This window comes from Chlorocebus sabaeus, chromosome 20 (assembly GCF_047675955.1).
Source record: "Chlorocebus sabaeus isolate Y175 chromosome 20, mChlSab1.0.hap1, whole genome shotgun sequence".
Classification (NCBI taxonomy): domain Eukaryota; kingdom Metazoa; phylum Chordata; class Mammalia; order Primates; family Cercopithecidae; genus Chlorocebus; species Chlorocebus sabaeus.
The window spans coordinates 45,310,455-45,323,863 of record NC_132923.1 but is presented as its reverse complement, the minus strand read 5'-3'; the positions used below and the strand labels follow the sequence as shown (position 1 = coordinate 45,323,863).

Here is a 13,409-nt window from a genome sequence, read left to right as displayed (position 1 = left end):
TCTGTTGGTTGATATCTTTTATTATTTTGAAATGGACTCTGCCATTGTCTCTTTCAAGGTTAATTTTGTCCCATTCTCTCTCTACTCTGCTTCTGGGACTTTAATTATGCATATGCTAGATCTTTTTTTTTTTTTTTTTTGGCATATTATATTCCTTTGTGTTCTTTCCATTCTCTTATCTCTGGGCTTCAATTTGGACATTTTCTACTGATATGTCTCAAAGCCCACAAATCCTACATTTGCTTATATTGAACCTAATGTTAAACCTACCCAACTGGCTCTTCACTTCAGACACTGTATTTTCAGTTCTAGAAAGTCCATTTAAATCTCTGTATAGATTGTAATTATCTGGTAAAACTTTCCATCTTTTCAAGCATTTACCTATTTTTTCTATATTTTCTTGAAAATATTAATCATAATTATTTTATACTTTTTTAAAAGAGATGTGGTCTTGCTATTGTGACCCAGGCTGCAGTACAGTGGTAAATTCACACGCATGATCATAGTGCACTACAGCCTCAAAGTCCTGGGCTGAAGAAGTCCTTCTGCCTTAGCCTCCTGAATATCTAGGCCTACTAGTGTGTGTCACCATGTCTGGCTTGTTTCTTTACACAGTTGATTATTAGTTATATGGTCTTGTCTCTTTGCAGGCCTCATAATTTTTTTATCATATGACAGACATTGTGTGGGTGGTTTCCAGATTATATTTCACCAGAAGAGGTTTCCCTTTTTCTCTGTCAGGCAAACATAGTGAGTGGCTAATCATGTAAACCCCTTTATAGGGCATGGTCTACCTAGCCTTTTTATAAGAATTTTAGTTCCTTTAGTCCTTATTGCTTCCACAAATCTCTGATGCCCTAAAAATTATAATTTTATAAGGTATGAAGGTTTTCATAGTTGTAGCCGGGGAAGCACTGGCCTACCACAAAACCATATCCTACCCAGAAATGGAAGCTCTCTTGTGTTCTTCAAAAGGAAGAAGATGAATGCTCATGAGCTCACAGAATGGTTCTAAATGTGCTCTTCCTGCCACTACTCACTGTAGTTACTATTTATCATAATTGCCAATAATACTCAGAGAGCATGACTAATCACACTGCTGCTCTCAAATTCCCCAGTGTCTGTTAACTACTCCCCTTATGGGGTCAAAAGGGTGAAAATAGGACCAACTGAATGAGAATGCACTGCAAGGCAGACTGCCTATGCTTCATGTAATTCACAATGTCTTTTAAGACAAAAAATAATCACATAATACTTAACTGTATGCATGAAAAAAATCTAAGATATCATGATCAGTCAAAGGCAATGAGCTCCTCTAGGACTCAGATTGTGATCTCTGAAACCTACTAACATTAAAAAAAAAGGCTTCTTGAACAAAGGGTTTATTATGTATGGGACTGAAGCTAGATATATACAAGATGAGCCTAGAACAGCATGTTACTCTGCATAGCAAAGAAACTATCAAAACTACTGGAAACAGTCAAAAGAACTCAGGAGTTAATCTGGTAAATCTAGATGGTATGAAGATAATAATATATCTACAATATTTATGAGACAATTTGAACCCTGACTTAATATTGGATATTAGTTTTTATGTATAAAAGTATTGTAGTTTAAAAAAATCTTTACCATTTAGATAGATATATAATGAAACATTTATGGAGGAAATCATGTGATATCTACAATTTGCTTCAAAATATGGATGGAAAAAAACTAAAGAGAGGTATAGATGAAAGTAGTAGCCATGAGTTAATTACTGTTCAAAGTGGATAATGAGTAAATGAAAGTTCATCACATACTTCTATCTACTTTTGTATATGTTTGAAAAATTCCCATAATATAAAACAATAATTCATTTTCACTCTGATTTGTCTTAACAGATCTGTTGATTCTTGTACATCACTTGCTCTCCCCTGACAATGGCTGTAACGATGGCATAAGTATGGAAAAGGAAAAACGTATACTGACATGGTTTGGCTGTGTCCTCACCAAAATCTCAACTTGAATTGTATCTCCCAGAATTCCCATATGTTGTGGAAAGGGCTGAGGGGGAGGTAACTGAATCATGGAGGCCAGTTTTCCCCTTGCTATTCTGATAGTGAATAAGTCTCATGAGATCTGATGGGTTTATCAAGGGTTTCTGCTTTTGCTTCTTCCTCAGTTTTCTCTTGCTGCTGCCATGTAAGAAGTGCCCTTTAACTCCCACCATGATTCTGAGGCCTCCCCAGCCATGTGAAACTGTAAGTCCAATTAAATCTCTTTTTCTTCCCAGTCTCAACTATGTCTTTAACAGCAGCACGAAAATGGACTAATACATATACCAAAAGGTGAATCAAAAAATTTGTTCCCCAATTATCACCCCAATTTGACAAATATTAACTATAAGAATGTCTACTATATACTATTAATGCAATAACTATGAAGCTTAAATATCTTATTCCAGAGTATCCTCAATCGGAGTGTTGCAGTACCATAACACTGATATTCCTCTCTAGCCATACCTTTGCTTTAATATAAAATAAGAATTAATAGAGCTATTTACCTTTATTAGGTCCTGCTACTGTAGATCTATCTGAAAGTTTAGAATGGGAAATCTGTGTTTCAGATTTGCTTTGCATAGTCATTTGATTTCCAAACCTCTTGGGTTCTAAGTAAAAGACTGTAAATTTCTGCTGAACATCAAGCCCAACTGGAAAATGAAAAAAAGGTATACAAATGCTTATTTAAGTCATATAAATCCACATATGAGAACACATTTCTTTTTATCTCTCTTATATTTTTATAACTCCTAGAGCTAAGAAGTCCAGAAAGTTAAAATATGTTGAAAGGTTAAAAAATACAACAACTAAAAAATTATATATTGATCATTATAAAAATAAAAATCTTCCAACAATAACTGCAATTTATCTAGGAAAATAAAATATCTATAAATGAAAAGATAAACTTTTAATTATTGCATCCTGGTCCATGATATCTTTTACATACCTAAATACATGAAACTTCCTTTAAAGTTTATTCACATTATCTAAATATCTTATTTTTGCATTATACCATTTATACTGTTTTTCTGTACCAGCATAAAGGATGTACTTTTTAAATGCAATTATGTTATTTATATTCACGTCTTCATTACTTCAATTAACTTACCAAATTCAGAACTTATTAGATTTATGCTAAGATCTTCAGATTTAAGAGCTCTCTTCACAGCAATCTTTTTAGCCCAATTTCCAGCTTTTAGCAAAACAGAATCCCTGAAAAATAGTATAGTTTAAATAGTGATCCAAACACTGAATGAAATACATATTAATCGTCAAGGGCTGATTGTTCTTAAGAAAGATACTCTCTAGTAGTAAAGAAATCAATTACTGAAAACTGCTTTCTCCAACTTTTAAGGAGGGAGAAAAACAGAGTTCAAAGGCAGTATCTTGACCATGATTTTTAAAAAGCTAACTAATTTTCTTTTTTTTTTGAGACAGAGTCTCACTCTGTTGCCTGGGCTGAAGTGCAGTGGTGCAATCATACCTCACTGCAGCCACAAACTCCTAGGCTTGGCTTCCTGCCACGGTCTACTGAGGAGCTGGGACCACAGGCACATTGGCACTAAGCCCAGATTATTTATTTATTTATTTATTTTTGTACAAATAGGATCTCACTTTGTTGCCCAGGCTGGTCTGAAACTCTGGGCTTTAAGTTTAAGTGATCCTCCTGGCTCAGCCTCTCAAAGTGCTGAGATTACAGGTGTGAGTCACCCCCTCCGATCTCTAATTTTCTTAATTACAGCTGTTTCTACCTTGCATTTACTCATGTTAGTCCTAATAAGAATATATACTTTGTATTAATAGCACATGAACTTGTCCTTAGATTGCTACCATTTTAAACTGGCTATACGTAGGTTACATGTATTATGAGAACAATTTCAATAGTATTTTTAAATTGATATAAAATGGTTTGTATCTAAAAACATCACAAACAAACCAGCAACCAATTTTATGACTGAACTTATTTTAGTCTCATATAGTCATAGATTTATTAGTCACAGAGAACAAAGATTTTGTACAATAGCATATTCTCTGTAAGTGGGTCATGGTTAGCTGCAGGAGAGCAGTTACCAGTGAAAGGGATATCCTGGTCACTGCAGTCCCTTCAGAAACCTTGCATGCAACTTTTTGGGAAGGTATCTTCTAGTATACTGCGCGATTAGGAGATTCCCATTTCAGAATCACTGCCATTCCTGGACTTACAAGTACAGTAATACGGTTGGCAGTCTAGGCTCTGGAGTCAAATTGCTTGGGTTCAAATCTAGATGTTGCTATTAACTAGCTATATGACCATGATTAAGGTTTGATTAATCATAAACTCATTAAACTCTTTTTGTCTCAATTTTCTCTTCTACAAAATATGGATAGCACCTGTATCATGCAAATATTAAATAATTCAATATTTGGAACCTACTAAGTGTAAAAAAATATTAGTTATAGCTGCAAGTGATACTTAGAGATTGCTTATGATATTGTGGGAGAAAATAATAGTATCTGGAAAAATGCTGCAGTAAAAATTATAGAATGGCATGCTACAGAACTAGATATAAGGGAGGGTACCTCCTCTATACATTTGCTTTGTTTGCTTGGATCCTACAATGGAGCTATAGTAATTTGTTAGATCTTAATTTGGAAGTAGAAGGTGTATTTTGAGGTCAGTAGGAGAGAGACTGCATCCAAACAGTAGTAGGACCATGAATGACTGGAGAAAAGCAGTGAAATAAGAAAGACCTCCTAGAGGTAATCTACTCACTTGTTTCGTACCATGGTGATAGATTTTATACTTTGTTCATTTGAGTACTAAATATAACAATTTAAAACAGACCCAATGTTAATATCTTCTTTAATAGAAAAATAGACAAACTACCCCATTATTGGGCCAGGAAAATGTAATTTAGTTGATCCCACAATGATCTTGTTTTTTTTTTTTTCCCAGTAGAATTTTTCTTTTACAGTATATGCTTAGAAATAAAATCAAATGTCAGGAATTTCACACTTACATAATCTTGTGCAGATAAACTACCTGATTATCTGCATCACCTACGATTAAGGTAACATAGTGAGAATCCGATGCTGTTCTTTTAGTTTGTAGCTGTTCAAAGTTTCTTAATATAACAGTCACTAATATTTCTGCCGTTGTATCACTATATCTTGTAATCTTTAAAAAAGGACAAGTATAAAAAGTGTTAAAAATAATCTTACTTCTTGTACTCAGCTGAAGCCTATTTATGGGTAGCTTTATTTCTGAAAAGACAAAAAAATATCTAAGAAACAGAAAATATTTACCTGTTCCACTTTAAGTTCATATTTTGGTAGATACATCACAGTTTCTTTTATCTGGGTTCCAAAGGGGGGATGTCTATTTAAAATCTAAAAATATTTACACCATTATATCCTTACCACAACACGTGAAATTCTTTCAGTAAAATATTTTTTAGAATACATAGCTTTAATAATGCTTATCACCCAAAACCTTGGTAAGTTAAAATACTTATGACTATGAGAAGGAAAATAACTTTTAATAGAAATAAAGGTAGGCCTCAGAATTTAGCTAGAATTCAGGAATTAGGAATAAGTGAATGTAAATACCAATTCAAGTTCCCTTGCATCTGTTTCTTCTATTTTTTTAAAGGAAGTCAAACCAGCATTTACGATTGCATTTGACAATGTTATACCTGTGGAAAATTAATCAAACAACAACTTAAAAATAACCCACTTTAAATAAAACATATATTTAAATATATAACAACTAAATTAGTAAAAAAAAAATTTAAAGATCCAGTCAAATAAATAAAGATTTTTGTAAAAAGTTTTCAGTTGGATTATTTGGTTTGTGACATTATTCAATTATTCATATTTATTCAGACAAATAAAATATGCATTTGCTTTATAAAAGAAAGAGAAACCGGTCCACATGATGGACGTTTAGTTTCACTATATGTCATCCACAGGTCAATCACCAACAGATATGTACTTTTGTACTCATGCTTGAAAGAAAGGCAACATGATTCAAAGATCATGCTTGAATGAAGCAAGGGAATACTGCTTCATGAAACTATGGCTCTCATTTCTGTCTTAGAAATACAGTTCTATGTTTCTGTACCTAAACCAGACTATTTTACTCTACTGCCTAAAACTTCCAATGCTTTTCCACTGCATTTAGAATGAAGTGGCAATTTCCTTACTGGGGTCAAATTTCCTTACTGATATGACTTGACTACAGTCTATGTCTCAAATCTAATTTCTTTTAACTCTCCTCTTGCTGACTACTCTCCAGTCACTCTTGCTTTCATTTTATTCCTTAAATACATCAAATTTGATTGGGCCCAGTGGCTCATGCCTGTAATCCCAGCACTTTCGGAGGCCGAGGCAGGTGGATCACCTGAGGTCGGGAGTTCGAGACCAACCTGACCAACATGGAGAAACCCCGTCTCTACTAAAAATACAAAATTAGCCAGGCGAGGTGGCACATGCCTGTAATCCCAGCTACTCGGGAGGCTGAGGCGGAGAATCACTTGAATATGGGAGGCGGAGGTTGCAGTAAGCCGAGATCATGCCATTGTACTCCAGCCTGGGCAACAGAGCGAATCTCCATCTCAAAAACAAACAAGCAACAAAAAACATCAAGTTCATTTTCTTCTTTGAAATTTTCCTATTTCCTTATACTGTCAGAAGGCAGAATTTAAAATTCTTATATGCTTATGAATAAATTTATCCAAATCCCCAAATAGAAGACACTGAGCAGTATAAAATTCCAAAATATTACTACCTTGTCTAAGGCATATATATTACATATATTACTAGTGAAGGCATGACACTATTTCCTTACTCATATATTTACTTGTTCTTGGGAATTTCTCTTAGTTCTTCTTAAGACACAGTTTCTAGTATTCATAATTCCTCAATGTTCATTTCCATTTCCCCTCAAAATGTTTATTGACTTTTAACTTTATAGCCACCATTAAAATCAATTTCTATGCATTATTTTTTTCAAGATGCTCAGTAACAACTTAGATTTAACTTTTTGTTTGGATTCTCTCATTTTTCTATTATATGGTTGTTTTTTTTTTTCTGGGTAATATTTGCTTTTTTCTGTTCAGCTGTAATGAGTATGTGTGAAAACAGGTTAGTTTCACCAATCTGGAAGGGAGAGAATGCAATGGATGCTCATATTGACAATACTCTAGAAAGCCAGAAAGATTGGCTTTTTCAAGTATAATGAAATTTACTAGTAATCACTTAGCCAAATTTCAAAATTTTCTAAATGTTGTATGGAACCACCTTTCCAATTGAGAACTCTTGCCTTTGTGGGATGGATGTGGTATTTGGTTACCAGGACTTCTGTAAGAAGGTTACCCTTTCCATCAAGAATCTCTCCCCTTACTTGCACCAGCCAATCTCCCCTTCACCCCAGCTCCCATGACTTCCTAGTCATCCCTCTGCTACCCCACTGATTTCAAATTTCACAGATACAAAAGGTAGGACTTCTTCATAAACAGTTGGTAATTTTTGTTCAAATAAATAACAAAACATCCCCAAAAATCCATTATTTAATTTGTTGATACCCTCAAGATGCATACAAAATTGTAAAACTAACAAGGCTGTCAGTCATAAGATAGTAACTCTCTTTTTAGAATTCTAGCTATCTAAGAAGGAATAGGGTCACAAGGTCACAGGTACCAAACAGGAAAATCCTTTGTAAATGGTACTCCCTATAGTCTCAGAGCACACACTACACAAGGTTACTATAGACAAAATAATCAGGCACAATCTTTTGTCTACAGAATCTCTATGAAAAATCAGTATTAATACCCTACTGTTATTGAAAACGAAAAAAAAAATTAAGACATAAAAAAGTGACATAATTTTCTGTAATGAATTAGGAACAGCTGGGACTGCTAACTCTGTACCTTGTAATTGAGATCAAAACAAAATATTAGTCATAAAAGTGGACGAGAGGGCATCACATAGTTACCTAATTATTATAAGCAAATTTCCCTCCTGGTATGAGAAAAAATTTTCAAATGACAGCATTAATTTTTATTAGGTTTCTCATGTACTCATATATCATTCAGTTGATTTCAAATAGAATCTTTCAAGCAGGAGCAAATGAAAATCAGAGTTTTGAAAGTAAAGTACAGCACTTATTTAAGCCTACAAACACATATCTTCCTTGAAGGTCTGTAATCATCACAGAATAATTTTACTAACAGTGAATAAATTGCAGACATGGCCAAACTGCCTGCCTATATTCAGTACTTACCAATTTTTTCCAGTTGTTTGGATACATGCAGAGAGTTTTCCCAAAGTTTACACCTAAAACATTTAGCTAAAATCAAACTATTCAATAGTACGGTGAACTTCTTTTCTTGAGCAGCTACAAAATCTGACAACCCTAAAAAAAAGTTTCCAATATTAAATCTAATATACTAGTTTATTGGAAAAAATATTTAAAATCCACTAATCCTGTAACATACATCTTGTAATTCGGGAGCCATGTCTGAAAATCTTTGCGATATCTTGCGTCAAAGCAAAATCTTGTATGGGAATGCATCCTAGTTGAGCCTGAATAAGACTGGGGGAAAGAAAAAAATTGTTACTCCCTTTTAAGGGTTATCTATCTTACAGTACTTGACATCACTCACTGAAGTAGTCCTTCTTAAAACTTTTCTCTGCCTTAATTTCTGCAATATTACATGATTCTCTATCTTGCATAGTTATTATTGCAGGTCAATAATAAAAGTTCCTTCCCTTTTCCCCAAATCCTCAAAGTTGTCTTTATTTATTTATTGCTCTTCTTTATTCACTCAATCTCTCTCTCTCTCTCTCTAAAAGATCTCATTTCTTCTCCAACTTTCATTATAATCTCTAGATTGATAAAAATCACAGGAGACTTTCACTAAGACTGTTACTTTAATCTCAACTATCTCAAATTGTTTTCATGTTCTCCTCCAATACAGTTCTATCTTTTGGCTCTACTATTTCTTTTCAAGGAATTAGAGAAAAATAATACAACTTGTTTAATCAACAAATACAACTTTTTTAATCAACAAATTTTTATTAAATGCTTACTAAGTGCCAGGCATAGTATTAGGTGCTGATAATTCCGTTCAGTGTATGAAGGTCAGTAGCATATTAGCTGGTTATTAAAAACCAGAAGCTGCTTGGCTACTAAATTTGAGGTGTTAGTTGTATAAGGAGAAAAAAGACACTAGTGCCTGTGTGCCTACTATATCCTGGGTTCTTTACTACCTGTTTTGCCCATAAACTTACCTAATCAGGCACTGATATGCAAATCACTGATGGTTCTAACTAAAGTTACTGTACGTATTATTACTCTCTTAAGGAGATCTCTTTTAAATAACAAATTTCTTCCTAAACTCCTCCAGTAGAAGGAGGTCTCTTGATAAGACCAATACAGTCAGCTATACAAAGAAAAAGGGTAGAATAGTTATATTTCATGATTTAGTTTAGCAGAAGATACATGAAAATTGAAAGAAGTAATCAACTCACTTCCTGGAATGGATGTATACAACAGAAATTTAAACTATTCACTTTTTTTGGCTATGGTATATGCTTCTGAAAATTATTTTATATCAACTAATAAGAAATAGTTACAAAGATACACAGTATACTATCAAAGAAGGAACTGACGGAAAAATGTAAATGCGGTGCTTTTAAATGCTGGGTAAATAAAACTCCTTGTTAAGTTACCTAAGGATGCACAAATGTGAAGTACAAAATTGCTGGAGTAAAAATAAGACTTTTGAAGTAATATTTATTTATATTAAAAAGCAATATATCTAATAATAAATAGGATACTTTTCACAGAACCATGGCAGGGCTCTCTGTTTCTCTGCACCAGATAAGGCAAGCAGTGATGTCCTGTGATCTTACCCCTGAGCTTGTCCTCAGTAGAAAGAGAAGTGCCACAGCCTCAGGTGAGGCGGCACCTCTACCACCTCAACTAACAGGGGCAGAGTTACATGGTAGTTATGACTAACCCAGGGTTAGTAAAAGAATTAAATGAGATGAAGTATTCATTCAGTTAGAATTACATTTATGATCAGACCATATCAGTCTACACACAAACAGTTTATTCTTGTGTGTAAAAGGGGAATCCAGAGTTGGGAAGTCCAGGGCTTCGTATAGCGGCTCCGTATCATACCCTGTGAGTTCACTGAAAAACACCAGTTAAAGAAAACAGAGCTAGTGCTGAAGAGGGAAGACCTAGGAATTAAAGCTAGGAAGAATTTAAAAATAGCCTTAAATTAAAAGGGCAGAGTCAAGCACGCTGACTCACGCCTGTAATCCTAGCACTTTGGGAGGCTGAGGCAGGCGGATCACTTTTGAGGTCAGGAGTTCAGGACCAGACTGGCCAACATGGTGAAACCCCATCTCTATTAAAAATACAAAAATTAGCCAGGTGTGATAGTGTGCTCCTGTAATCGCAGGTATTCTGGAAGCTGAGGCAGGAGAATCACTTGAGCCTGGGAGGCAGAGGTTGCAGTGAGCCGAGATCATGCCATTGCACTCGAGCCTGGGCCACAGTGCAACACTCTGTCTCAAAATAAATAAATAAATAAATAAATAAATAAATAAATAAATAAAATAAAAAGGGGTGGAAACCAGAAATTTGAAAGATAAAATCCTAAACTAAGAGGATTAACATCTACTTGGAGAAGAACAGATTTGAAGTTCAGCAAAGTAACGGATATGACAAAGCCATGAAAAAGGTAACTATTAGCCATCATCACCGACCAAAAGACTATAAATTTTGGATTAAGACCCCTCCATCCCACACATACACACATTCTCTCTTCTTGGCTATGCTTAAACAAGATGCACAAAGGCGTGAAATGACAATGGGAATCTAAATTATGACATGTATAAAAACAATTATAAAGTATAATAAACTTTAAAATCTGGCAGCTTCAATCAAAAGAATATACTACCCAATTTAAGGCAAAGTTAATGGAAGCACTGAAAGTTCAAATAAAGTGTTTCCATGAAAATGAGTGTGGAAAAATACTTGATTTAATTTGACTCAATAATTTATGCAACACAGTATACTGGGGGGAAAAATGAGAAAATCAAGAGTTCTAGATAGCAACATAACCTTGGTGAAGTCATAACTTACATGGGCATCATTTATGTCATTTGTAAAAAGAGAGGATTGGGCTCTATCATCTCTTAAGTTTATTTACTATGATCTCTAAGGATATATGAATTTATAGAAATAAATATTTGAATATAGAAGTACAGCTAAGAAAATAAACATTAACTTCAGTGGTACACGCTACAAATCTGCCTGATGAATTGTAAACAACAATGAGAAGACTATTTTATAGACTTAAAGGTATTTGGAAGATAAAATTTAATGAGATGTCAGGAAGAATCCCAAAGAAAGAATGGCCTCCTCTAGCTATGGAGGAAAAATAAATTCTTTGGCTAATTGGTTTTATTGAGCCACATTAAAAAAGATCATTTCACCTTAAATTACATAACACTAAGACCTACATCCTCAGAAAGCCAAGCACGTAGCATAACAGAAAACAGTATCATTGCATTTGTGATTGCAAACTGCTAAAAGTCACAAGTTACAGTGTAACCTTAATTTACTCTTTCAATTACTAATCTCTGTACAAACTCCCCATTTTTGGCAGAATAGTCATCCACTGTCACATATACACTACTTTACTAATGATTTTGCTTTTACTCTTTGTCTCTCCCAGAATGCCACTACCATTCAGTAGACATTTATTACACAGGTTTTCATACTGTCCACAATTTACAAATAATACAAATGTATTACTCTCATTCAAGCTAACTTGAAAGCTCCTGACAATGAGAAGCATAAGAAGCATGTCTGCTTTCAACCGTCCACCTTGCCTCAACAGAATACACTCTGAACAAATATTTGTTAAGAAAAAGCATTCACAAATCATCAATTTTAAAGTCTGAGAGTTCTAAGAAATTTCACATCCACATTCTAACTCATTTTTATGTAATTTTTTTCTGTATTAAGAAAAACAAATTTAAAATATGTTTTAAAACCAAAAAAAGAAAACTTTCATAAGTATGAATCATCTTTACCAATTTACTTTCATTTCTCTTGTTTTAATTCTTCCTTCCATTGGAAATCTGTAAATAAAACCACATGGCAAAACATGTATTATTATTTATTTTAATTAAATAAAACCTCTTAAAATTATTTAAAACATATACAATTTCTCTACCTGATAGTTATCCGATGGGGATCTTTGTTCAAAGTATTCAGTGTTTTCTTTTCATTTATCCTTAACTGTATATCTAGAAATTCCTTGCAGCCGGCTATCAATGTAACCTATAACATTTCAGCAGTTGTCCATTTAATGAAGTCTATTTTTTGTTTATATCCTCTCATCCTTTCTCCACATTTATTTATTTTTCATACTGCCTTAAACCATCACCGTTTTATCAATCAACATAACAGAGTTAAAAACCTGCTTTATACATTATGGTTCTTTAAGGATTCATTCATTCACTAACAAATGCTTACAAACTCCTATTATATACCAGATACTGCATTAGACACCAGGACTATACCAATAAGACTTTAAAGATTAACAAGATAGAATTTAAAATATCTAGCCCAGTGCCTATCACATAGTAATAAATAAGTCCTCAATAAACATTGATTTTGTTACTACTGAGAGACAGAACTAGCTGGAATTTCCTAGGCTGACTAAGAACCCCTAAGCCTAGCTGGAAAGGTGACCGCATCCACCTTTAAACACGGGGCTTGCAACTCAGCCCACACCCGACCAATCAGAGCGCTCACTAAAATGCTCATTAGGCAAAACAGGAGGTAAAGAAATAGCCAATCATCTACTGCCTGTGAGCACAGTGGGAGGGACAAGGATCGGGAAAGAAATCCAAGCATTGGAGCTGGCTATGGCAACCCACTTGGGTCCCCTCCCCTTATGTGGGAGCCCTGTCTTCACTCTATTTCACTCTATTAAATCTTGCAACTGCACTCTTCTGGTCCGTGTTTTGTTACTTCTGGAGCTGGAGCTGAGCTTTTGCTCGCCATCCACCACTGCTATTTGCTGCTGTGGCAGACCCACAGCTGACTTCCATCCCTCCAGATCCAGCAGGGTGTCCACTGCGCTCCTGATCCAGCAAGGCGCCCACTGCCACTCCCAATTGGGCTAAAGGCTTGCCATTGTTCCTGCATGGCTAAGTGCCTGCGTTCGTCCTAATCGAGCTGAACACTAGTCACTGGGTTGAACAGTTCTCTTCTGGGAACACGGCTTCTAATAGACTTATAACACTCATTGCATGGCCCAAGATTCCGTTCCTTGGAATCTGTGAGGCCAAGAACCCCAG

The 13,409-nt window shown here is 34.7% G+C and overlaps 1 protein-coding gene across 10 annotated transcripts in view; it reads right to left on the bottom strand.

The window, feature by feature from the left end:
* HFM1 (helicase for meiosis 1) overlaps positions 1-13,409 on the bottom strand; it is a 126,463-nt gene that overhangs the window by 31,183 nt on the left and 81,871 nt on the right. For all 10 annotated transcript variants that reach the window (XR_012090027.1, XR_012090026.1, XM_073008588.1 and 7 more), the window contains 9 exons: positions 12,278-12,384; positions 12,135-12,182; positions 8,516-8,613; positions 8,302-8,433; positions 5,628-5,713; positions 5,325-5,408; positions 5,039-5,196; positions 3,148-3,251; positions 2,543-2,689 (listed from right to left, as the gene is read on the bottom strand). Coding sequence is in view for 8 of the 10 variants with exons in the window: in XM_073008588.1 (XP_072864689.1) it covers positions 2,543-2,689; positions 3,148-3,251; positions 5,039-5,196; positions 5,325-5,408; positions 5,628-5,713; positions 8,302-8,433; positions 8,516-8,613; positions 12,135-12,182; positions 12,278-12,384 (964 nt within the window). In the remaining 2 variants the exon portion in view is untranslated. The remainder of the gene's footprint in view (positions 1-2,542; positions 2,690-3,147; positions 3,252-5,038; positions 5,197-5,324; positions 5,409-5,627; positions 5,714-8,301; positions 8,434-8,515; positions 8,614-12,134; positions 12,183-12,277; positions 12,385-13,409) is intronic.